Source organism: Drosophila nasuta, chromosome 2L (assembly GCF_023558535.2).
Source record: "Drosophila nasuta strain 15112-1781.00 chromosome 2L, ASM2355853v1, whole genome shotgun sequence".
NCBI classification, from domain to species: Eukaryota; Metazoa; Arthropoda; class Insecta; order Diptera; family Drosophilidae; genus Drosophila; species Drosophila nasuta.
In genome coordinates, this window is record NC_083455.1 from 21,029,098 (window position 1) to 21,054,708 (window position 25,611).

The window sequence follows — 25,611 nt, forward strand, 5'->3', positions numbered from 1 at the left end:
GAAACAAAAACAAAACACAACACAACTCACAACTTAAACTCAAACTCAAACTCAAGCGGATGCAGTGCAACGCAGCTGAGCGCATCTTTTGCCTCTTTTTTTATGGCAACCTGTCGTCCCCTCTCACTCTCGCACACATTCGCTCTCTTCTTTTGCGCTGGCCAACATTAATTTATGTAGGGAAAAAGAGTTTTGAAGACTCACCAAGCGGAAATGTCGTGCTGCACCTCGCAATCCAAACAGTTCAAGTAATTAAAGATTGCTCGACTGGTTTTCTTTAGGGTCCACACAAAAGTTATTTATTTATTATGGGCATGTCCCGCCCATTTCTCCGGCTGTCCGTCCGATTAGAGCAAACAAACAATACTAAAAACAACCCACCTCTATTAGCTCATCATCGATAAACGATTGTATCAAGTTTTATCGCTGACTGATTAACAAGTCAATCGGCGCCCACGCGTATCGCCTACACTAATTCAAAACAAACGAAATAAGATTTGTTTTATTTTCCTTTTTTTAATTTCAAACAATTTCACAACGTAAGCGTTTATCATGTGATTATTAAACATATCTACATACATAATTACAATGATAAGACGCGTGTATAGTAATAATTATGCAAATTAATAATTCTTCAACATTGACAATTGCAAGATGCCGCATCTCAATCAACAATCAAGAATCGTTGTTCACCTGTGTTTAACCTCACATAAAATGTATAAAATATATGTATGTATTGCACACACATAGTAAAAGGAAATAAACAACGTGCAAATATTCGGAAGAAATATTGTGTGCAAGAAGAAGAACATACAAATAAAATAATAAATTAAATTCTTGTGTTTGTCTTAACCTTTCTCTCTTACACACTGACGATTTGAGCGCACTCTTAAAAAATGCCGTCGACTTTATGGCCGCCTCTCATTGTTGTACGGTCTCTCTCTCTCTCTTTTCCATTTACTCAAAAATGCGCATGCTCCGCTCTCTTGGCGCGCGCGGTCTCAGTTTATTTCTTACTTGCTTGTGTTTTGAGTCACAACGTAAGAAACTTTCGTGGTGAGCGGACGTGTTGCTGCGGAACAAAAAATAAAGTAAATGAAAAATTTGTTGTACAATCAAAAATAATAATTCCCGAATTGTAATTGTGCAAAAATATTGTATTTAACGCATTGAATTTGATTCAATGCCCGCAGCGTTACTAAATAAACAAGTGTTCGCAAAATAAATAAACATCTTGATATTGAAATCAAAACATAACAAGCAAGAAATTGAAATTGAAAAGAGAAAAAGCAAAAACCAACAACAATTGTGGAAGAAAAGCCGACGACAAGAACGAGAATCAAAGCATAGAAATAAAAAATAAAAAAAAATAACTGTGTATGCGCCAAGTTTTCTGTTTTTGTGGTTGTACTCGACAAATAAAAATACAAGCGAAATAAACAAAAAAAAAACTTGGGAAACAACAAAAACAAAACATGTTCAAGTGAAAAAAGGAAGCAGATTATTATAGCATTGTTGTTGTCGTTGTGTGCGCGCTTGTAGCATAACGTAGTAAGGCGACGTAAGCGCAACGTGAAACGTGAAAAGGGCCCAAGCTAAAAGAAACAACAAAAAACACAGACGCAGCACAAGTGCATCGCGACCGTCATTCTCTCTCCTTCGCTCGTCCGTGTACGCGCGTGTGTTTTACATATGTGTGTGTGAGACAGGAACAGACGGAAGTACTTTTTAGGTTCTTTGTGGCTGTCGTTGCTGCTGCCAAAGCCGGCCAACGTCTCCAGATTTCGATTTTGTTGTTGCGTTTTGTTTCATTTTGTTTTTGTTTGCTCTGCGCGCCATGGCAAATAAGAAACATCACATGAAGCAAATTTAAGAGACACACACACACACACATATATACATAGGATTACTCCACCTATCTCCAGAAGTGAGTCTCCACAATGGCCACTTGACAGCAGCAGCAAAAAGCAGAACCAGGAAATCAGCAAAGCAAGCAGCAGCAACAAAGTGCATGCATTGCGTTGCGTGACGATAACGCCACACGTTACGTTACGTTACGTCTTAGTGCTGCAGTTGTAGTTGTCCGGCAATAACAACCACAACAACACTAGCAATAGCAACAAGCGTATTCTCTGGATCTGGACAACATATCCGCTTCCGCGTTGCGCTGTCGCTAAAAAGCTTAAAGCTTAAAGAACGACAGAAAAACAGACAACAATTATTACAACAACAAGGAACTACGTCACGGCACAGTGGAGCTAAAGCAAACAGGTAAGCAACGAAAATTGTACCATTTTCTTTTTGTTTTTTTTTTCTTACAGTATTTTTTTGTACACAACGATTTGCTTGTACAATTTCTGACCTCTCTGAGCTTCGCAGCATATGTTTCTTTTCATATCGCACTCGTAATATAAAACATAAATCTGTCCATCTCTCTCCCCCGTTACCCCTTTTTTGGCCCTCCTCTCTCACTATCCACACACGTTCAAGCATAATAACAAGAAGAAAACAGTTGATAAATGTTAACGCTAATCGTTTTATTGTTTCTGTCATGCTCTGACATTTACAACGTTTTCTTAGTTCTTTTTTCTCGCTCTCTGCTTTATTTGAGGTCAACAAATTATAATTCCCTTTGCGTCCAAGATTATTTCATCGTTTAGTTGTTGAACTACTTTACAGCATCAGCGCAGGGCACTTTATCTATAACTCTCTGACTTGTACTACAAACTACAAATTTACCTATTTCTGGTTTTGTTGTTTTATCTCAATCTTGAAGTGCAAAATGTAAAAATAAACGCAAAATCATATTTTTTTTTGCATTCCTCAAAAGTTGTCTTTATCGAGGTAGTTTTCACACCTCGATAGAATAATATTTACCGATCAATTATGTGGATACATAACCTAGAAATGTTAGCTATTATTCTAATTGTTACAATAAGCCGTTGCATTAGCCATTTGAATGATTCCCGTCTTCCCGTATTTGAACATAGTCGACTGTTAATTACAAATTACCCATCCGTAGTAAATGTGGTGAACTGTATCGGAGGCAAATCTTGAGCTTCTTCTTTGGTTTGGTTTGCTTGGTTATATATTATATATATGGGGGTTTTGACTTGGTTCGACGGGTCTCTTGTTGCATGCACTTTTTTCTATGGAAGTGAAACAAAAGCGGAGCGTTAAGCTCCAATTAGGTTGATGTTGCTTCGCTTTGGCAGTTGCTGCTGCTGCTGCCGAAGCGCACGTCAGCGAAATCTTATCGCAAACGAACCCGCTGCTAAAAAAAAAAAAAAAAAAACAGCAGAATTGTGTTTATTTGTTCGCCTGCTGCTGCAGTCAACGCCGCAGTCGCAGTCGCTGTCAACGTCAGCGCAGTTGTCGCCGCGCAGCTGAAACGAATCAGCCAACAGTTCCTGCTTCTGGTTTAGCTATACACACACACTCACACAGCAGCACACACTAACATACACAGACATCGCGTAGACGAAAAGCTCTACTGCTGTTTGGGTGGCGGCTGCAAAAGGCAAAAACAAAAAAAAAGGAAGGCAGGCAGCACACCTGATCATGCTGATCGTGTCCCCCACACACGCACAGTGCTCTCTCTCCACATCAGTCTACACTCTGGCGTCTCCACCCTTTCACAGATTTCCGTCGATAAATTTGATTATGAGTGTGTGTGTGTGAGTCTTGCGTGTTATTTATTTAACATGCTTGGCTCTCCAATTAGCGAAAAACGAAACAAATCGTTGAAATATCTATGTAGACATAAATACACATACATATATAGCAGACAAACAGAAATCTTTCCAGCTGAAAAGCAATAGCAGCAGCGATTTTTATGGATTTCTAGACCCGTTAACTTTCCTGGTTCTCTGTGTCTGTCTGTCTGTTTGCGTCGTCTGTGTGGCAGCAGCAAAAAGCCAGCGTAAATACAATAAATTAAATTCACTTCCGCATTGCTCCACAAACGACGTAACGGGTGAGTGTGTGGCAACGGCAACGTAAGAGACGCGCGCGCGACGTAAGAAGCAAGAGCGAAAAGTTTGTACGGAAGCAAAAACACGAAAGAGAGCGTCGCCAATACACAGACGACGACGACGATCTGTCGGGTCACCAGCATGGCATGGCAATTGGGGAAACAAACGCACATATACAGGCTAGCTCACAAATCCACACACATACAATTCCAAATGCATGTATGTATGCCATGCTAGAGCAGCCACAACATGACAAAGGGGGTGAAGTGGGAAGGGGAGACTAGCAAACAGGTATAAAAAGTGTTGATCGCAGCAGGTAGAAGGAGGAGGCGAAGGCAAAGGCATCAGAAAGAGCAAGAAAATGCCCAGCAACAACATTAGTGAAAAGTAAAGCCTTGTGACGACGCTGTATGTTAGCTCTTTCTCTCTTTCTCATTGTTGTATAAAATCAAAATGATCTGCGACTAAAAGGGCTTAAGGCTCTCTCACTCAATGTTTGTGTGTGCATTGTTGGGGCTTGGCAGCTGTGAGGCTCTTCTACTTCTTCCTCTTTCGCTTTGCGCTCTCTTTGAGTCACACTCGCACACACATACACACATGCACACATGCATGCAAAGTGCATTGAGAATGAGTCGTCGTCGTCGTCTTTAGCTGTTGCTGTAGTTTTTGTTTTTATTATTTTTGCTGACGCCGATGACTTTTAGTTGTTTAAACTTGCATGCGGAAGTAGCGCACATAGCAATTGTATTTGCTTGCTATTCGTAGTTGCTGTTGTTGTTGTTGTTTGAGTTTCTTGCTGCGTGTTGTTATCGCCAACACAGATGTAGCTATTGTTGTTGTTGGAGCTGTTGATGTGTGCTATATTGATGTTTTGCAATGTGCTCTACTCATACACACATGCATTCACGAATTGTGTGAACATCATGCGCCATAACACGTTCCACGCCCTCACTTTACACCCCGAATAGCAGCTAGCAGCATTATGGCAGCCACTTGTGCGGCCAACAACAACGACGACCCATTTAATAGTGCACAAAATCACACTAACCTGAATTTGCCATAAATGTTTAGCGGCCACACACACACACATACGCAGCATCCATTTATGCTGTCTCCGATGAAAGTCTACACTAGTTTGTTACACTATCTGGCTGGAATCGCATGAATGCGTGTCAATGTATGTGCCGGCTATCTTTCATCTCCAGACAACGCTGCTGATCGTGCGAAAAAAGCTTTAAGCTCCCTCTACCACAACAGTTAAGCTTATTACCTTTTTTATGCGACCATAAGAAGGGTATAATAAAATTGCGCAAATTTATGTAACAAGCCTCAATACGGGCAGATAAGCTCTAACCATAAAGCGGAAATGTAGATGCAGCTCTAAAGAATGTGTGGCTGAGATGAGTATATTGGGAAGTTGTCTTTGTGACGGCAATCTGACAATTTGTCAGTGCCATAAGCTTCCATAATATCCCTGCACACACACACTCACACATTTTTCCCAGCAAAGGCCGTTTGCGCAGAGTCTACAAAACTCTCGCCATGTGAAATGTGAGCAGTTGTCGAGTTGTTGTTGTTGCTATGTTGGAGACTTGCGATCGTGGGTAACCTGTTGTGTGAATTATGTTACGAACGTAACGTAACGTGTTTCAAAATATAGGAAGTCTTGCTTGAGTTATACCGCCGACACAACAACTGCAACGGCAGCAACAACAACAACTAAATGGCTTTTGGGGTTCAGCTTGGTTGGTGTATCTTGGTGTAGCATTAACGGTGCTGCCTTGTTGTTGCTGTTGGTGTTGCTGTTGCCTATTATCTAACTACGCCAAAGAGAAAGAAAGAAACGAACAACACAGTCAACAGCGAAGCGAAAAGAGCACAAAAAATGCGCCACATTTTGCCGTTTTGCTTGGCACATTTTCTTTTTCCTTTTCGTACGTTGTGTGGCACACTCACACTCCACTGGAGGGAGCGATCTTTTTGGTGGCGTGCTGAAGCAAGAAGTGGAGTAGTGTAATGTTGTGGAAAAGTCGCTGTTGTTGCTTGTTGCTGGTGCCGTTTGTCGATGCAACACAATTAGGTAATTTTCTTTCTTTCTTCTTTTCTACGGCGCATGTCTAACTAAACCTATTGAACTGGACAAGCTCCCAGGACTGGTGGGACAGCGGGGTGAAACGCGATGTTGCATTGCGTGGTTTTCAACGTACAACGTAACACTAACAGTCAGTATATGTGAATTTGGAGTACGAAACCAACGATGTCGTAATGAACGAAAAGGAAGTTGGGTGTCGTTCATATCTGTCTATCGCCAGCGTCATAGTTGTGAATGCAATGCACCTGCAATGCACTTTTTATGATCAGTCCGGAGTCCGGACGTAGACCTTTCCTTCCTACTGCTTTATCAGTCTGTCAAGTGTCAAGACTAGCAATGTTACGCGACAAAGTGTGCTCGACTCTGAGTTATGCAGTAACTATCAGTGTAAATATGTATTATTATTATTATTATCGTGTTGAGATTTGTAGAATTCAATAAGGGTACTTTGTTTAATGTAGCTATTATCTTGGAAAATGGTTCCGTAAAACTTCAACCTGAACAGCGTGATGCTTATTAGAGTACTCTCAGCAAATTTTGTAGCTGAAGCGTTTGCAATGCCACAGATATAGGTGTTTAAATCAATGGACAGACAGTCAGACGGAACAGGACATTGAAGTGCATTAGAAATGCGTTTTACTGTTACCTACTTAAAGTGCTGAGTCTCTCTGAGAATGCATCTCGGATATCCTAGAGACCGGCTAAGCCGGGCTTATCTTACCTGTTGAACAATGACCCGACAAAACTGTAGGTGGTCTGGTCCGCACTCCTCCTGCTATTAATTGTTGAGTGCTCAAGTGCTACGACCTCGAAACGCCCCCTTGCTGACCGCAACGAATTCACAATGAACCTCGAGAGACTGTGACTGTTTTTCCTGACATTTTTCGTGGAAACTGCCTGGCACAGCGGAAGGAAGAAAAGCGACAACACTCGAAGCGCAGCGAGCGCAATACAATATAAGTAAAGATGAAACAAAAAGATTGCAGCTGAGCTGCACCCTCGAGAAGAAGAAGCTGCCACTCCAAAGCTACCCGGGCGGTCCTCAAAGTGAATTTCGACTACAAAAACACCAATTCATATAATAGAAATTTCTATTATACATATATTGTATTATATTATGGTTGTAGCGAGTATATGGTTGTAGTATATGAGTATTTATATATAATTGTATTTTTGGCACTGGCAAATCGTTCATAAATCAATTTGATTTCGGCGCCCGATAGCATTGATAAGGAAATGCGTTGCCCACACACACTATCAACGAGAGTAGAAGTGTGAGTTTGTGTGTGAGTTCCTATCGTAATCGCGGCAAATGTTCGATAAGAGCGTCAAGTGGAAGAGCTGCAAATTCCCCGTTGGGGCGAAACACGGAACGAAAATCGCTTGACTCGCGGGCGAGAGAGCAACACAGAGGGAGAAAGAGAAGTCGGAATATTAGGGGGAGCAATATAGTAGAAGGAGTTTATTGTTGGTTTGCAAGAATGTTTGTGGCTATGGAAGTGAGGAAGGGTGGCCAGGGGGGGCTGCACTAACCGGAAATGACGTCAGCACAATGGTATATATTTAATTGCAGCTCGGTTTCGATGTCTCGGGAGTTTCGAGTGATAACCGAGAATGCCTCGATATAGTGCTAATCATAATCAATTGCTCTATGGTTGTATTTGTTGTAGTTCCACCACCTCTCGATACCCTTGCACTTGGTCTAGTTTATGTTTTGCAGCTGTTATTGTTTATACAATGACGATTACGCAGCACTTGTAAATTTAAATTATTTTCATTATTTATTTATAGACGAAACAAATCACAATGACAGAACAATAGATATCTCTTTTGGGTCTAAATACACTACTCAATTATGCTACAGTCTTGTGACTTTATTCCGCAGTATTCAAATTAATTAGTAAAACTATCAATTTAATAATATAATATCGCATTTTTATCTATTTTACTTTTGATGAATGAAAATAGTATCCAATTTATTAGGTATAGTTGTGACGAACGACGTTGACGAATTAAAATGCCTTACCTAAGGGTAGCTCAGACAAAACAAAAAACAATCGTACAATTTCTTTAATCATATCGCAGTTCACAAGTGGGAACTAATATTGTTGGTGCTGGTGTTCAATTATAGCTCTATATATATATATATATATACAACAATATTCAACTCAGAGATTTGGAAATACACACGCTGCGCCAATAGGAAGCCATCAAAAAAATATGGGCACTTGAACTTAAAGCCATCACACACATAATCGTGATAAGTACACATATATCAAAATGTATTTGTATTTGAGTTGTGTTGTGTTCTGTGTTGTGTTCAAAAAACTCGATCAAAAGCAAGCATTATGTCAGGGACAAGGAATGGGAAGGACTCTTGAATTATTGCTGACCATCATTGCGCATATTTAAAAATACTCTACAAATTCCAAAGGTGACTGATTAGTCGTTGGCATTATTGTTATTATTAAGCATGTGGTCAGATAAGCCCAAAATTGATAATGAGTTTATGCGAAAAATTTAAATTTCATCGAATGGTGGAATTCTAAAGAACCAGCTGACTTTATAAACGCACATTTGCTTAAATATTTCAATAGTCATTTTATGCTTTCGAAATGCCAAATTTTTGATTATCGTTTACAGTTGCGCGTCTCTTAACATTATGTTATGTGCTGCTGTTAACAGTGGGTGCGTCGACATTAACATTTTATGTTATGTTAAAGTGAAACTGTTGTTTGCCTTACAATATGCGATTGCCTCTCTAATCTCGAGACAGACGACGTCATAAGCGGATGCAGTTCTTGACTGCAGCTGGTTGCTACGTGTTCTGTTCCTCTATAGACTCTATAGACAAGTGCACACAAACATACATATATAGACCTATATAGTTGTTTCTAAGCACCCTTTTGAAATAAGATTTGTTCGTTGTACTTTTAACAGCTGTTGTTATTTTGCTATTATTTTGTTGCATTTCCCCATAGCAGTTTATAGCTGATATCAGCAATAAAAATTAAAACAAGGCGTCTATCGTAGCCAGCGAGAGCAAGAGAGACGGGGAAAATAGAAGACGAGCAGGAAGATAGATAGAGAGGCAGCAGCGAGTTCATCATCATCATCATCATCGTCGTTAACAAAGCTAAAGTCGAGTGCTTGCATACAGACAAGAATAACAACAGAATATAACCATATAATAATAATGAAATGATAATTATAAAAATAAGCAGCGAGAAAAAGGAGGTGGGGTGGCTGTGAGTCAGTCAGGGCAAGAGCAAAGCAAAGCTCTGTGATAAGCCTCGGGGGAGACTGCAAAGAATTGAAAGAAAGAACTGTGAGAGCCACAGAGTGCTCGAGTGGAACGTGGCTAAGTTAATCTAATGAGTTGCATTCACAATTAAGCAACTACGACTATTGTGACGTTTTGCCTCTAATAGAGCGTCTTGCAACCTCAAGTTGCTGCTTACTGTTTGCCGCATTGCCACAGGCCACGTGTCGCATGTTTAGGCCATTTGCTAATTATGGAATTTGGTGACAATAGCAAACATCCTTCTTCTCTTCATCATCATCAACATCTTTGAGCATCATCATCACTTCTGGTGGCGTCATCATCTTCTCTAGAAGCTGCGGCCAAGCCTTTTGGCTCCTTCACAGCACACTTTTTTTTCTCTTTTTTTTCTTTTTGCTGCCTGCTACGTGATGTTCGTGTCAATTTGTTGTTTGTTTTCATTCTGTTTGCTTTACTTGGAAATTATAATAATATAATCTCTGTCTTCTAGCTGTCGCTCTCACTCGCACACTCTCTCTTCTACTATCTCTCTTGCTGTATCTTGCTCTTTCTCTCTCTCTGTTTGCTACGCCCCCAGCTCTTTATGTTCACATTTCCCCAACCGAATCAAGCACTCGGACTCGAAGCCCCCCGAAGTCCGCACTTGTTGTTGGGTCGTTGTGTCGTCAGCTTCTTAGCAATTGCCTCGGGTCTATTGTTGTTGCTGTTACTGCTGTTATTGTTGTTGTTTATTCATTTGACACTTGGAATTGACGTCGCGCATTCGCTTGAATTTTATGACAAATGTCATCAAAATGTTGAGCTTGCTAGAAATTTTAGAATTAGCTAAAATAGATGACTAGGTTCATCCACAATTCCACTTCCTACAATTGCAAACAGCGAGAATTGAATCTGCACCTAACTGTGGATGATATTTCTTTAGAAATTCCCATTACATCGCTCACAAAAGGAGCATAGAACTGGGAAATAAATTCAAATGATCATTGAAAAGAAGGAAAAAGAAGATCATTTGGGAAAATATCCTAAAGAGCTTCTTAGTGAAAGGAATGCAACTGCAAAAGATTATACTTATAATTAAAAGTGATCTCAAGTATCTCTGTATCAGCATCCAAGATCAATTGGGTCGTCAAGAGAAAGATGGGGAGAAAACAAAGATCGAGTGTAACAAATGACTTCCCCATAGTTCGAAAAGAATTGAAAGCGCTGTAATCTATGACTGCGATTAAGATTGTGTGACTGAGACTGATCGCTTCCTGAATTCCTCAACTGCAACAGTTAGACGATCTCATGTTGAACTGTTGTTAGACATTATCGCACTGCTGTTGTGGGTGTAGAGGGGATGGAGGGGAGGTAAGAAATAGCTGTTGTTGTTGTTTCGGTTCTTGTAATGATTGTGTTTTCATTTAATCAATAATTTATGTCTGTGCGCGTATCGCATGTCAAGACAATACTCGTCATTTACTTCCCATTCCCACTGATTGCGATTGCGATGCGCAATGCAATGGGCGCTGATGTGATTCGATTCGATGTCTGCCACACTTAGTTCACTTGGGTCTTTCCAAAAGATAAGTACAAAGTACAATTGTAGTTTCTTCCTCCCAGGTGGAATTTCTCTATTTTTGGAAGCGACTTTGCAATGATGTTTTTATTTTGTTTTTTTGGCAATTTCCTGTGCAGCGATTCTAACAAAAATTACGCATCAGACATTGACTTGTGTTTGCTGTAGAGCGTACTTCCTTTGGTATTAGCTGAGGAAGTGAATCGATCCAATTGTAGAACTTGTTGGCAGAATCTTTGTGCGAGCAGTTAACCCCAAAAGCTCCTCCTCCTGCTCGCCTGCCTGCCTGACTTGATTGTGATTATAGTAGTCGAATACTAGTTGTATTCGGAGTCGTATTCATAGTGGTTGTTGCTTTGGCTCGTTTGCTTCTCACTCTATGCCTCTGCCTCTGTCTCTGCCTTTGCGAACATCCGCTTCCGCATTTATTAAGTGTCTTTCCAGCGCAAAACGCGCAAAATGTTTTACGTTCCACGCTCCGCGCTCGCTTAGAACGCTTTTTACAATTCAGGTTTTAGCAGGCGCTTTGTTTTTGTTTCACACTCATTACGATACCCTGTAAATGCAATTGAAGCGTGTATCGCCAGTGTTACTTTAACGACGGGGGGCGTGGCAAAACCAATTATGTGTTTAATTTTTTTTCATATTTTTAATATCTCCTAAAATCGTGAAGAATAATGCTAGGTATTCAGCTTTGAATGCTAATTGCAGCTCAATTATTTGTGTAACTATTCTGATAATTTCAGAGGGTAACTCCAAGTCGGGTTTTGTTAGTTCGCTTTTGTCAGTTTCAGCTTTTTGCATTGCGCTCTGTAATTAAGATGCGAGGCGCGATCGTCGTCATCGTCGTTGTCTATAGACTGTAGAGCGAACAAAACGAGCTGTGCGATCAGATCAAGCCAAAGTTCTGAGCTGTTCAAAAGAAGGGGGAACAAGAAGAAGAAGAAGACAAGACAAGGGCAGGGAAGTGTGCTGTGCTGTGTTGTGGTGATGGTGGGGAGGAAACGTAGCTGGCTCCATGCATGCCTAGATTCAAGCAATGTGCTTGATTACTAGCGCAAATACTAACTACCGGTTTAGATAGAGACCACAGATATATATAAATATATACATATATATATGTATATATTTATATATATATATATATATATATATATATACATATATATAGCACAGTACAGAGATAGCGAGGAGACAGCGACTCACAACACGACTGAGTCAACTTGACTTGGACTTGGCTGCGTCTTGCATTGGACTGGACTTGGTCTTGGCATGCACTTGGCGATAGTTATACCTGAAACTTAAAAGATTGAAGGGTATTACAAGTTAAGTTTGAAGATTAACTTTTCTTTTTTTGTATACAAGCTTAAGCTATCTAGCTATTTTAATTATACTTTTAAATTTCATATGGAAATCAATGTTAAAGTACTTTACGTTCTTCACTTATTCAATTTGGAAGTAAAGCTTCTTTCGCATACATTCTTCATGAAATTTCACTAAATACATTTGCCGAGTATCTCATAGTCGAGCGAACGTATTTGACTATCACATTCTTTCGTTGGCAAGCTTGCTTGGCTGGCCACATCCGTGCCGAGGCGCTGATCTAATTGACCATTTTTTGCGCTACAGGAAGCTGACTCGCTTGTCTAGATCAATTGGCCAAGTTAAGCGTAGTCGAGAGAGCGGGAGAGAGAGAGAGAGAACTACAACGGGGGCATGGCAGAAGGAGAAGGAGGTGGAGGAGCAGAGCAGGAAGTCAATAACCAAACGGGCAACGACAACAAGCAAATATAGCAGCTGCCTTCTTCGACCACGACTACGACCACAACTCTATCTGTATCTGCATTTGTATCTGTATCTGTAGCTGTATCTTTCACTGTGTCTGTGCATATCTATAAGTTGGCCGTCTTATCTTATCTGCGCATATTTGTTATAAACTTACTGAAAAAGAACTCAAGCAAATCGTAAACATTTCATAATACATTTAAACATTATAGTGGAAGTGTGGCACACACTCACAGAGAAGCAAACAACGGAACATGTTGTATCTATCTGTTGTCGCTCGCTGGGCTTGTCCATATCATGACTGCTATTAAAAGAGTCGACACCCCAAGACAACAAGTAATCCTAGTTTACAAATTTCACAAAAAAAGAAATGCTTCACGCCCATCCCCACCCCACATGGGGAGTAGGAGGTGCAGCAAGTGGCCTGCCGCGTGGCTGCTTATCTGCTTAGAACAACAACAAAAAGATGAGGTTTTGATGGACAAGGTTCAGGGGCGTGTTCAAGGCAAAGAATGAGGAAGTTCTTAAGGAGGGGAAAATTAAAGTTAGTGGTCAAAATAAGTGTTTTATATTCTTTATTTGCTTGCTGCCTTTCCAAGCAGCTCCTTTTTCCACCGCCTTCTACTTAATGGCAATTTTGTGGTATGCCAAACACGGAAGCAACTGTGGCATCGAAACCAACTCAATTGACCCCGAACCCTAACCCCGACCCCCTTAAAAGCGGCACACTCACACATCAAGACAAGCAACCCCTTAATGATGATGATGAGAGTCAACTGCTGACGACAACTGGCCTTATTAAGTTAGACTAGGTTAAAGCGGAGCAAAAGACGAGCGGAGAGCAGGGAGTTGGGGGGAATTGCTGCAAGTGCGAGAAAATCGCAAAAACGTTGGAACAAACAGTTACGACTAATTGAATGTAATGGGCACAAATGATGCGTTGTCCCTTCGCATCGCTTCCCCGTCGCTCGCTATCTATTCCGGACAGTGGCAACATTGATGTGCCTCTTGTTGCACATACATAGGAACAATAAGCGTGGCAGTCGAACGATTGTGAACTCTGCTCGCGCGTTTGATGAACTCATCGCTGGCAAATACTACGATGATTGGTCTGCTTGAGAGAGTAGGTAGAAGATACTCAGATGTGATGGTAGTTTGTAGTTGTGGCTACCGTTGACGACGATGACGATCATCATGCTGATCATGACGGCGATCGTTATGATGATCATTTGATGATGATGCTGTGCTTTTATTGTTCCACAACTAATGCTAATGTTGTGTTGTATTCTCTGCTGTGCTGATCATGATGAACATAAAAAAAAACAACGCTGCTGCTGCTGCTTCGGTTTGCATATTAAAATACCAAAAGGTTATCGAACGTTTGATATCATTAAGCATTTGTATTCAGCTTTCTGTTGTGTGTCTGTAGATATGTCGGCGGCATATCTGTGCCTCATATCATTAGAGACCCAAACCCCCACACACAACACAGCACAGCACACAACACATTATAAAGAAACAACGAATAAAACACAAAAAAAGATATGCGCAAAGCATAAAGATGAACAATGAGGCAGCAGAAAGTCAAAGAGCGCTCCAAGTGCTGAATCTTGGAATCTCTAGAACAACAAACATGCACGTAACGCCTAGACACACACATACACACATAGACACTACGTAGTGCCCCCAAAAACCCAAGAAAACAAAACAAGAAAGCTATAGTTAAGTGTACACGACTCTAAGATACCCGCTACCCATTTTTTTTGTTGTTGCTAGAAATACAACAAAACAATTTAGTGTAAAATTTATATAGCCTTCTTTACCCTCCAGCTAGCGGGTATATGAAAAGAACATCATAAAAGATTGGGTTCTCTGTTGTTGTTTTTTTTTCGGGAGGGGATTTAGCTTGAGGTCAGCTGAAGCGTTTTCTCTAATCTATCTTCCATATAAATATATGATGTAGAGTACATGCGGAACATATTTGTGTTGCCGAGATCTTGTCGCGTGATCTCCAACTACTAAAAACTAATAACTGACTAAAGTGTGAGGATCTGTGATCATTAGTGGCAGCAACAATTCTATAGAAAACCCAAAAGCGCCCCTCGGGGGAGCAAGGGGCCAACGATCGTTGTTGCGATCAGGTTAAACCGCCTTTCTTCAGTGGCTGCTTCTTCTGCTGCGGCGGCTGCTGGGCAACCGCAAGCTCCAAGTGCGTAACGATGATTGATTTGCTTGCTCAAGAGTTTGGCTGATCGACGCGCAGTGATCGTGGCTTGAGTTCTGTTTTCTGGCTTTGGGGTTTCTTTCGGTTGCTCCACAAAAAAGTGCCTACGGCGCTTAAAGCAAACACATAACAACAGCAACAACAAATCAACAATTCTAGCAGCAAAGTGACGATCTAGACAAAAATTGTAGTGAGTAGAAGAGAGTGTGTTGGGGAAGGGGAAGGGGGAACTGTCTTTGTTGTTGTCGCGATCGCGCGAAGAAGAACCCGGAATTGGCGTCTTTTTTTTCGTCGTCGTCGTCGTCGTAGTCGTTGTCGTAGTCAACTCGTCCGAGTATGTGGTTTTTATGCGATGATCACTAATACCAAAAGAGCTCCAATACGTAACGCTCACGCTCACGCGCTTGTTATGCATGATCAGCTCAATATCTAGACGTGTATGTGTGTGGGGTTGGGTTAAGAGCGGGTTTTCGACGCGGGGCGGAACGGGGGAGTTGTAGCGAGGCGAAGCAAGCTCTACGTGCCAGTTGTTGTTTCTTTAAATATATGCTTCAGCATTGTTGTAGCGATCGTTGTTGTTCTTGTTGCTGTTTCTTTGAGCAGTTATAAAGCAAAGCAGGTCGTTGACTTGGTTTTGAATTTTTGTGCTTATTAATTGAGTATTTGATATGCCGGAATATGGCGTACGATTCTTGCTACATACGGTAGAATTCGCATATACATATTCTTCGACAACTACGTCGACTTTTTCTACTAGTATTCCTTCTACTACGATTTATTTCCTTCCCTGCTGCATCTTCTACTCCACGATCTCTCCCTCTGTTTTTTTCTGAGCTACACGTGCAACACACACGATCGATGGCTTCCCTTGAAATCATCAAGACAACAAAAGCGGGAGACCCGAAGGTCCTCCATAGCCATAAGGGTTGTTGTTCCTCAACAGCACTTGAGAATTCAGCTTGCAAATGATAAAAAAAAAAATAAAGATCCGAACCAAAACTGAAAAGAAGACCTCATAAAAGAGATCAAATGTCAACTGTGTTGTTGTTGGGACTGCTTTGTTGTGTGCATTGCCTTTGCAAGTGTGTGTATGTGTGTATGCTCTGAGATTTGAGATCGGGCGGGTTTCCAAGAAGTCCTACAAGAAGATGTAAAGTGCATCCGTAGGTACGCATTTCCTTATTCTCATCTCCCATCCGTTCCCCCTCTCAGCACTTCTCACATCTTTTGCGTCTCTCTACCTGCTGCAAATGCAGAGACCAGAGACCATCATTAACAGCACCATCAGCATCGCCATCGTCATCGCCATCACCATGAGCATCGGCAACATCCCTTCCTTCTCTCCTGTTGGGCCGTTAATCTTAATGCGCCGTGGCGGCTGTCGCTTCTGCCTTTTTATGTTATCAGATTTTTCTTATTTTCTCATCGTTTCGCTCTTTACAACTGCGCAGCAGCAACTTGCAACAGCCACTTGATGCACAGCCAGAGACCAGATATCTGGTCTCTCTGCCCCAGGGAGGATGCGCCTACGGAAATTACTCATTAACTTCTCTGGCGACGCAGCAACCTACTATATAACGATGCACTTTGCTGTGGCATCAAGTGGAGGGGATGGTTACTGTTGTTGCATGCTGCATGATAGATCAAATGTCGTCTTAAGTGCAAGGAGAGAGACTTAGAAAGTGCTTACGAAATTTGATCAAAACATGATGACATAGTAATTAAGTAACGCAAGGCCGCCAAGTTCAAAAAACTCCAGCAATCGATTATTTAAGTGTATAAATTACTAAATTGGGCAGCTTCGATTTGTTATCGATAGTACAGGACGATTGCCATGTGTTGGCATTTTGCAACACCCATTTCCGATCCCACGCCCAACCATCGCATTCGCCAAATACGCTAAAAGCGGAAATCTCTCTCTGCACAAGCAAAAATTCTTTGCACGCACACATACACATGCATACGCATACCTCCTAGTATGCGGACATTTCTTTCTCGCTCACACTGCTGCAGTTTTACGAGTTTTTACCTTTTACATTTCTTATTCGTTGTTGTTGTTTGGAGATCGACTGTGGCGGCTGCTGCTGGCATTTTTCTAAACTGATCGTTTTATAATTTTCGTTTGTAATTTCCGTTGAAACCGGTTCGCCATCATCCGCATACCTCTAACTACCTGTGCCTTGTTGCCCCTTATTGTGCCTGTTTCCAAGCCGCGCCTCCTTCGTCGTCGTCTCGTCTTCTTCGCTGCTGCTGCCTGAGATTTAGAATACACACAAACACACTCACATGTATGTATTTATATTCGTATTCTCTTATTGCGTGCGTCGTTTTGTGTTCTGCTTTTGCCTTCTTTCACTATGTTGCTGTTGCTGTTGTTGGATGATGAACATTCATTTGTCATTTTACTACGTGCCACCGACTGGTTGAATGTTTATTTGTTTGTTGTACGCGTTGCCCGTCGAGCGAACATGTGTGTAGTACAATATATGTATGAATTTATTTTAGTCAAATTAAACCATATGTTGTTGCGGCAACCAAAATAACACGTAGGATCGTCGACACATACATATACATACATACATATGTATGTATGCTTGTGTATGTGTTCATAATCAGTAGAGGGCAGCAGCACCTCTTAAACAAAACAAATAGACCCCCTCTAAGTAAAAGACATGTACACAATAAAATATTCATGTATACACACAGACACACACACAAGCAGAAGCAGTGATCATCATCATCATCGTAGTCATTATCATCATCTGTTGTGCCTGCTGGCTGCGTCTTCTCCTACTTCTTGCTCAACGCAAACAACAACAATAAGACAAGACAGGCAAGCAATATTTATTATTCACGCTCTCTCAGTCGTCTCAGTTGCCATCTCGCTTGCGCGCACGTCTCAATGTCTGAACTTTTAAGTAAATTTCTTTGCGCGCTCACTTGTTGAAACGCTTCCCGGAGAATGAGGAAGTTTCTGCCTTGTGTGAGAGCGAGAGCATGAGATGAGATAAATTTTAATGTCTGAGCGTGTATGAGAGTGACATGCATATGTGTGTATGTGTGTGTGGGGACTGGGCAATGTCTGATCACGGCCAGTATACAGGGTGCTGTTGTTGCTTCTTTAAATTGGCTTGTTGCTCTCTTTACCCACTGGCGGATTTATTAGTCGCCGTAGTCGTCATCGTTGTTGCCCCAACGTCTTTCTCCAGATTGCTGTTGCTGCTGCTGTTGGAAACGGGTTTTGTGTATGGAATGTGCACTTCCGTTTGCTGTTTGCCGCCGCTGTCGTCGTCGACGTCTACTGCAGCCGCTGGCACTGATATGATGGTGGAGAAGGCAAGCCCAGACTTGCGAGTGGGCAAATGGGTACGGCTTTCAAGTTTCGTAAAGCGCCTCGCCACACATACAAACACCCCCAACTCCTCACCACTTGCCCAGCAGCAGCGGCATCAATACATTCGTTTATGTTGAAATCTTACAGCGACTGATCACGCTAAAGATACTACACATGCATGTGCAAGTGTATGCGCATGTGTGTGTGCTGGGCTCCATGTGTTGTCGATTTGTATATACATACATACATATATATAATATGTATGTACAGTGCTCATATATTTATTTGCTGTCGGTGTTTGCTTTGTATACATCCGGAATATAGTAGCGTAAGCAGAGCTGCCGCCACCAACGCATACATTTATGGCAATTACCATATTGAGAAATTTTCAATTATAATTAAACAAAACAAAAAGGCAAGCAGCTACAATATTCGTTTTCTATAATCGCGCTGCACTTGCGCTGAGTTATCGTTTTTTTAGTTTTGGCAGTTAATTGTCATCGAAGTCGGTATAGAATGCAATGCAAAAGGTAGAGGAAGAAAGAGGAGCGTGTATGCTCGGATCATTGGCTGCGGGGGTGTGCGTTGGTGAGAACGAGAGAACGCGAGCACTCACCGTGTCAATGTGTTGGTGTTTGTATAGATTCTGACTCACGCGCTGTTCTCGCGCTCTCTGCCTCTCACTCTTGCGGTCGCTGCGGGATGCGTTGCCTGTAGAGCTTATTTGTTTATGAAGAAATCTGATTTGCTTGGAATGCGCGAATGTCTGTCTGCCTGTGAATGTGCGTATGTGTGTATCTTGGTGATGTGTGTACTCAGCTATTTAGTGGCGGAAGTCGATCGCCGATTGTCGATTGATGCCCACATCCTTTTGCGCCATAAAACTAATCGAAATTCTTTTTGTGCTCTCTCTTTCTGTTGCAGATTAATCCCAAGAATCTTGTGGCTTTGGGCATGATCTAAATTTCCATCCCCAACGCGTTGCATGTCCAAAATGAAAATGCTTCCAGTACAGCTATCACTGAATCCAAACATCTGGACCGATGTCATGTGGCGTTGCCCGCCACCGCCATCCAGCCAATTGGCTGAACTGAAGACACAACTGCCCCCATCGTTGCCGTCGGATCCACGGCTCTGGAGTCGCGACGATGTGCTCGTCTTTCTGCGCTTCTGTGTGCGCGAATTCGATCTGAATAAGCTCGACTTTGATCTCTTCCAAATGAACGGCAAGGCCTTGTGTATGCTAACCCGAGCTGACTTTGGTCATCGGTGTCCCGGTGCTGGCGATGTGCTCCACAATGTGCTCCAGATGCTCATCATTGAGTCGCATATGCTGCAATGGCATTTACCCAACAGTCCGGTGACGCCGACCGGTCGTTATCCGTTGTCGCCGCACAGTCATCCGCCGACTCCCACCTGGCCACCATTGAATGCTCCAACCGATCCCAGCAGCAATCCCTTCCACAGCAGCAGCTCGGCGGCCGCCGCTCATATGGCGGCGCATCATTTTATGGCGCCCAATTCCGTGACACTTAGCCCGCCACCTTCGGTTGATTCGCAGGCCAGCAGTCCGCCACAGCCGACGCCATATGCCCAAAATGGTGGCGTCTCCATTGCATCATCGTCCACCACATCGTCGTCATCAGCATCATCGGTAGCCACAACAAGCGCTGCAGCTGCCACATCGTCGAGTGGCAGCAGCTCAGCCAGCAACGGAGTGCAACCCATGAAGGGTATCAGCAGCGCCAGCAGCAATCACTCCGACTCCGATGAGGAGTACTCCGAATCAGCAGCAACCAACAACAACAGCAGCAATAATGTGAATGGCAGCAAACTGAATACGTTGCCAGGTGGCGCGCTCTCCTACAGCGCTGGCAGTCCGCCTGGCACACCCATCCACAAGGATCTAAAACCCAACTGGACGCAGCAGTTGACCAATAGTTTTGTCAACTCCTGGTCTCAGCAACAGCAGCAGCAACAGGCGGCACAACAACAGCAACAGGCCGCTCAGCAGCAACAACAACAGCAGCAACAGTTGCCACAGAAGCTGACGCTGGATAACACAGCTGGTGCTGTGCCAGCTTCAGTTGGTGGTGGCTCTATCTCAGCGCCCACGACTCCCAGTTACATGTACAAAGCGAAGCGTGAATTCTTCCCAGAGAACTCGGAGCCCAATACAAGTAAGTTAAAGTTTTATATATTTAAACTACAACTGTAGGCAGAAAGAACTAAATTTATTAATTGGTACAGATTTTGTATAACGAAAAGAGTACTTTAGTACTTAGTACAAATATCATATCAAATCATGGTACTTTAGTACATTATTGAATGCAGCTGACGAGCATACGGTACATTTATGAAATGGTACATATGCAACCAACCCTGCTTTGGTTTGCCCGTTTCATTTTCAAATTGTTTCATTGCCGACAGTTGGCGCTACTTGGCGCGTTATTCAAAAACTTCGATAACAACATTACTTACTAATCGATAACTCTTACTCTTACAGATGGCCGCCTGCTATGGGATTTTTTGCAACAGCTGCTGAACGATCGCAATCAGAAGTACAGCGATTTGATAGCCTGGAAATGCCGCGATACGGGCGTCTTCAAGATTGTCGACCCCGCCGGTCTGGCCAAGCTGTGGGGCATACAGAAGAATCATTTGTCGATGAACTATGACAAAATGTCGCGCGCCCTGCGCTATTATTATCGTGTCAACATCTTGCGCAAGGTGCAGGGGGAACGGCATTGCTATCAGTTTCTGCGTAATCCCACCGAGCTGAAGAACATCAAGAATATATCGCTGTTGCGCCAAACGACGACGCCAGCGAATGGTGTCAATGCAACGCCAGCGACGCCCAATCAGGGCAACAACCAGGCACCCAGCAGTCCAGCTGCTGTAGCCAACAACTGGACGCAACAACAGCAACAGCAGCAGCAGCAGCAACAACAACAGCAGCAACAGCAACTGCAACAGTCGCCACAGCGTCCTGCATCGCGGAATGGTCCGCCAATGAGTCTGCCCACAGCTGCTGCGGTGGCAGCCGCTGCTGCAGCTGCCGCATATGGTTTGCAGCCACCATCGCCGCTGTTTATGCACTATTTGTCCGCTAATGCGGCGGCTGCTGCGGCCGCTGGACCGCCACCAAATTCACCAGCGGCTGTGGCCTGTTTGACGCCAGGTGCTGCCGGACAGACGGGCGACAAGTTTCAGTTCCATCCGCTGAAGCTGGAGAATGGTGGTGGCGTGAGCTCGGACAGCGCTGGCGAAGATCTGAAGCCCACCGATTTGAGTGTGAGCAGCAAGAGTGCGAGCAGCAACAGCAATAGCGTCAACAATAACAACAACAACAACGAGGATTGCTATCCGTAAGCACGATGCAACAAAAACAGCCAAAGGCATTTGTGCTAATCCCATGTGGACCTCTTTGCAGGCTCATACGCAATGCCGACGGCCTGACCACCATCAAGCTGATACGCTACAACGAGCCAACGCCAATCACGACGACGACGATGACGACGACAACGCATGCGGAGCAACAGCTCTCGCCCAAGTCGGAGCGCAGCCTGGAGGATGGCTCGCCAAGGCCCATGGATGCCACTGTGGAGCATCAACAGCATTCGCAGGCGGTGCCCATGGAAAGCGACGGCGTCTAAGAAGGCAACGCAGCAAAAGGACAGGCAAAGACAAGCAAGGACAATCAGCCAATCCCTCATTTTTACTTCCCCCGCATCCACAACTTTACCTGAGCAACAAATGCAGCTGCCGCATGGGACCAGCAGACACACACACACACACACATACACACCTTTTGTAAATACAACACACACAGAAGCAGGCAAGAAGTAATCCTGCTATTAATAATAGTGCATAAATAGTTGCATTAGCATTAATTATTAAGCTTAACAATACAATATATTTTATACTCTAAGACCCACAATCATAAACACACACATGCCTGCAATACACCCATACATGCACACACCAACACACACACACACACATTTACATGTAATTTGTTTATAGAGTTGTAAGTAGTTCTTTTTTTGATTGGCGCAGCGCAGCCTTCAACGATTTACGATTTATACAGAGTTATGTGCCAATTTTCGACATATTAAATAACATTAATTATTCATTAAAATACACATTAAGTTTTAATCACACACACACCCATACACCTACACATGCCCCACATTAAGATGTAGTAGTGTGTAATTAGAATGTAAGTGTTGTCACCTTTGAGCTTTACAATGTTGCCTCAACAATGGTTTCACGTCGTAACATGGAAAACAAAATTGTTAGAAAATCAATATATATACATTTACACACATCTATATATGAACATATATACAAAATATTATATATATATTAAATTGAAAAGCGAACGAAATTTGGAAAATTGTTAATGAATTATACAAAAACAAAAAAAGATAAGAGGAGATCGAAACGAATTCGGATGCAGCCATTTAATTTTCATTTTCATTCAAATTGTGATAAACAACAAACAAAGTTTTGCAACAATTGGCTTCCATTTATTGAAAACAAACAAACAAACACACACACATACACAATCTACATATGTATTTATGTATTGTATTTAGTTCTTAGTTGCCTAACTTGATAAGTTGAAAGGTGTTCAAACAGCAAAACAACAATTAAATGAAAACAATTTCTTTTGTACATTTTTAAAGGCACTTTATTGATTATAATTACACACACACACACCGACACCAACACCAACACCAATACAAGAAAAAATGGTAGCATTACAATTACAATGATGAATTATTCTATGATTATAAAACTAGCGCATATTGCATATTAAGTATACGTATGATGATTATGATGATATATTAGAGAGATATATGATGATGATTATATATATAGTTTGTTTGTTTTTTCTTAACGCATAAGTTTAAACACCGCCAATAGCTAATAATTAGCACTTTAGTGTCGCCACAATACCTGTTCTTCCATTGAAAAACCTTATCTTTCGATAATAGTATATATAAATGATGATAATTGATTATGATAATGATTACGATTATGATTATATGCTATATGTATGTATACAAAAAAAAATCAACTTACACAAAAAAAAGGAAAAAAATTTCTATTTGCAATAAAAAATAAAAAGTGAAATCAAATCAAATCCAGTCAAACCCAATTTAGTAGGCATTCTGACTCTCGAGGAACTCACGAATCATGTTGCGGCACGACTTCAACAGCGAAGCGTTGCACTCATTGCCATGCACCTTGTCCTTGGCCTTGACCACGGCAGCGGCAGTGGCACGTGTGCCGTTTGTGGCAGCACGAGCAGTGCTCGGGGCACGAGAAGTGCTTGGGGCACGAGAAGTGCTGGCCGATCCAGAAGCGTTGGCAGCACGAGAGGCAGCGCGAGAAGCGGCACGAGATGCCGGAAGAGAAGTGCTTGCCCGACGAGATGTGCTAGCGGCAGCCTGAGCTGGCTTGGCAGCAGCAGCAGCTTTAGTGGTGGTGGCAGCAACCTTAGCTTTGGCAGCAGCAATCTTAGTTTTGACAGCAGCCATCTCAGTTTTGGTAGCAGCAATCTGAGTTTTAGCAGCAGCAATCTGGGTCTTGGCAGCAGCAGCAGCCACAGATTTCCTGGTAGCAACGTGGTATGTGGTAGCAACCGGAGCAGCAGCAATCGGAGCAGCAACAATCGGAGCAGAAGCAATCTTCGGAGCAGCAGCAATCGGAGCAGCAACAACTGGAGCAGCAGCCTGAGTTGTGTTGGCAGCCTGAGCAATGGTGACAACCACCTGAGATGTGGTAGCAGCAGCTTGAGTTTGAGTCTGAATCTCAGTGATAGCAGCAGCCTGAGATGTGCTGGGAGCAGCTTGAGTAGTGTTGATGTTGTCGGTCACAGTTGTGGCACAGTCTGGAGTCATGGCGTAACGCAGCAAGTACGGCGGCAAAGCGCGTTTCTTCAGCGGCTGCGATGAGGCGACCTTGACAGCTGGACGAATCTGATCCTTGGGTGTAGTGTAGTCCTGTTCAGCTGCTTTGGCGGCAGCAGCAGCCGATGTGGAGGCGACGACTGGCAATGCAATAGGAGCAGCAACTGTAATAACTGTGGGAGCAGTAACTGCCGATGTGGTTGCCACGACTGGCACAACTTTAGGAGCAGCAACTGCCATTGGTTTAGAAGCAGCAACTGCCATTGGCTTGGGAGCAACAACTGCCATTGTCTTGGGAGCAACAACTGCCATTGGCTTAGGAGCAGCAACTGGAACTGGCTTGGGACCAGCAATTGTAATGTGCTTAGGGACAGCAACTGGAATTATTTTGGCACCAGTAATCATAGCTTGCTTAAAATCAGCAACTGTAATTGTCTTAGCAGCAGCAGCAGCCTTTGGAGATAGCTTGAGAGCAGCAACTGTTGTTGGTTTCGGACCACAAGCTGGGAATGATTTGACAGTAGCAGCCGGCAGAGCTCGGCGAGCAATGATTGCCTTTGGCTTGGAGATAACCACCATATTGGATGGTGCAGCAGCCGTGGCTGCTTTTGGCTTGGCTATGATGACCAGATTTGGTTTACCCGCCAAGATTACCTTTGCGTTCCCGTTGTTGTTGACGGCTGCAGCAGAGATGCCTGCCTTGGGCACCACGACAGTGGCTGTCACCGGAGCCGGTGGCGGCGGTGGAGCTGGCGATGGCGGCTTCGTATCGTCGGAATCTTCAGTTGTAGCACCAACTCTTTGGATCTTGATGTTGTACTGATAGCGCAGCATAAGCAATGCGGCAGCTGCGTCTAATTCGCCGGCATCATGAGTTTGCCACTCATCAGGCTGCAGGCGGATCACTTGAACACTCTTCATATTTTTATTTTTTTATTAATTGTTTACGGTTTGAAAACTTGGTATTTTTTTCACGGCTTGGAAGCTTGGTATCTTTTTTCACGGTTTGGGAACTTGGTGACTTTTTTCACGATTTGGAAAATTTGTGACTTTTCACGGCTTGGAAGCTTGGTGATTTTTTTCACGGTTCGAAAACTTGGTGACTTTTTTCACGGTTTGGAAACTTGGTGACTTTTTTCACTGACTGGTTGCGATGAGGAACACTTGGTGACTTGTTGTTCACTTGCTGGATGCGATGTGACTGATGCTGCTTGAGCTGCGCGCCGCGATTTTATAGAAGCTCAAAGGATTTACCTGGCGAATTAAGGATCGCTAAGGACTACGGGCGTCTACCTGCCAATTGGTGGAAATCGCTAATCCGCGACAGCTGCCGTCGCAGACTGTAAATCCGCGAAATATCCCAATTTTAATGACGGGCAAACGACATAATAATGGTGGCACAGGTAAATCCGAATCCTTATTCGGATTAGTAGCAAAAGG

At 42.9% G+C, this 25,611-nt stretch overlaps 2 protein-coding genes across 2 annotated transcripts; one reads left to right on the forward strand and one right to left on the reverse strand.

Moving 5' to 3' along the window:
• The first annotated feature begins 1,049 nt into the window (after window positions 1-1,049).
• Window positions 1,050-23,282, forward strand: LOC132796580 (ets DNA-binding protein pokkuri). The gene is made up of 4 exons (XM_060807803.1): window positions 1,050-2,271; window positions 19,175-20,430; window positions 20,757-21,618; window positions 21,684-23,282. Exons 2-4 carry the CDS (start codon window positions 19,236-19,238, stop codon window positions 21,904-21,906), a joined length of 2,280 nt encoding a protein of 759 aa, XP_060663786.1. The 5' UTR covers window positions 1,050-2,271; window positions 19,175-19,235; the 3' UTR covers window positions 21,907-23,282.
• A 124-nt stretch (window positions 23,283-23,406) lies between these two features.
• On the reverse strand, window positions 23,407-25,568 carry LOC132796598 (calphotin-like). The gene has a single exon (XM_060807835.1). The coding sequence runs from the start codon at window positions 25,090-25,092 to the stop codon at window positions 23,419-23,421; it is 1,674 nt and encodes a 557-aa protein (XP_060663818.1). The 5' UTR covers window positions 25,093-25,568; the 3' UTR covers window positions 23,407-23,418.
• Window positions 25,569-25,611: the final 43 nt, after the last annotated feature.

Excerpts from the sequence above, each read along its gene's own strand:
- LOC132796580 (XM_060807803.1), top strand. The coding sequence starts at position 19,236 with ATGTCCAAAATGAAAATGCTTCCAGTACAGCTATCACTGAATCCAAAC. Across the intron at positions 20,431-20,756 it reads GAACTCGGAGCCCAATACAA|ATGGCCGCCTGCTATGGGAT; the intron begins GTAAGTTAAAGT and ends TTACTCTTACAG. Across the intron at positions 21,619-21,683 it reads AACAACGAGGATTGCTATCC|GCTCATACGCAATGCCGACG; the intron begins GTAAGCACGATG and ends ACCTCTTTGCAG.
- LOC132796598 (XM_060807835.1), bottom strand. The coding sequence starts at position 25,092 with ATGAAGAGTGTTCAAGTGATCCGCCTGCAGCCTGATGAGTGGCAAACT.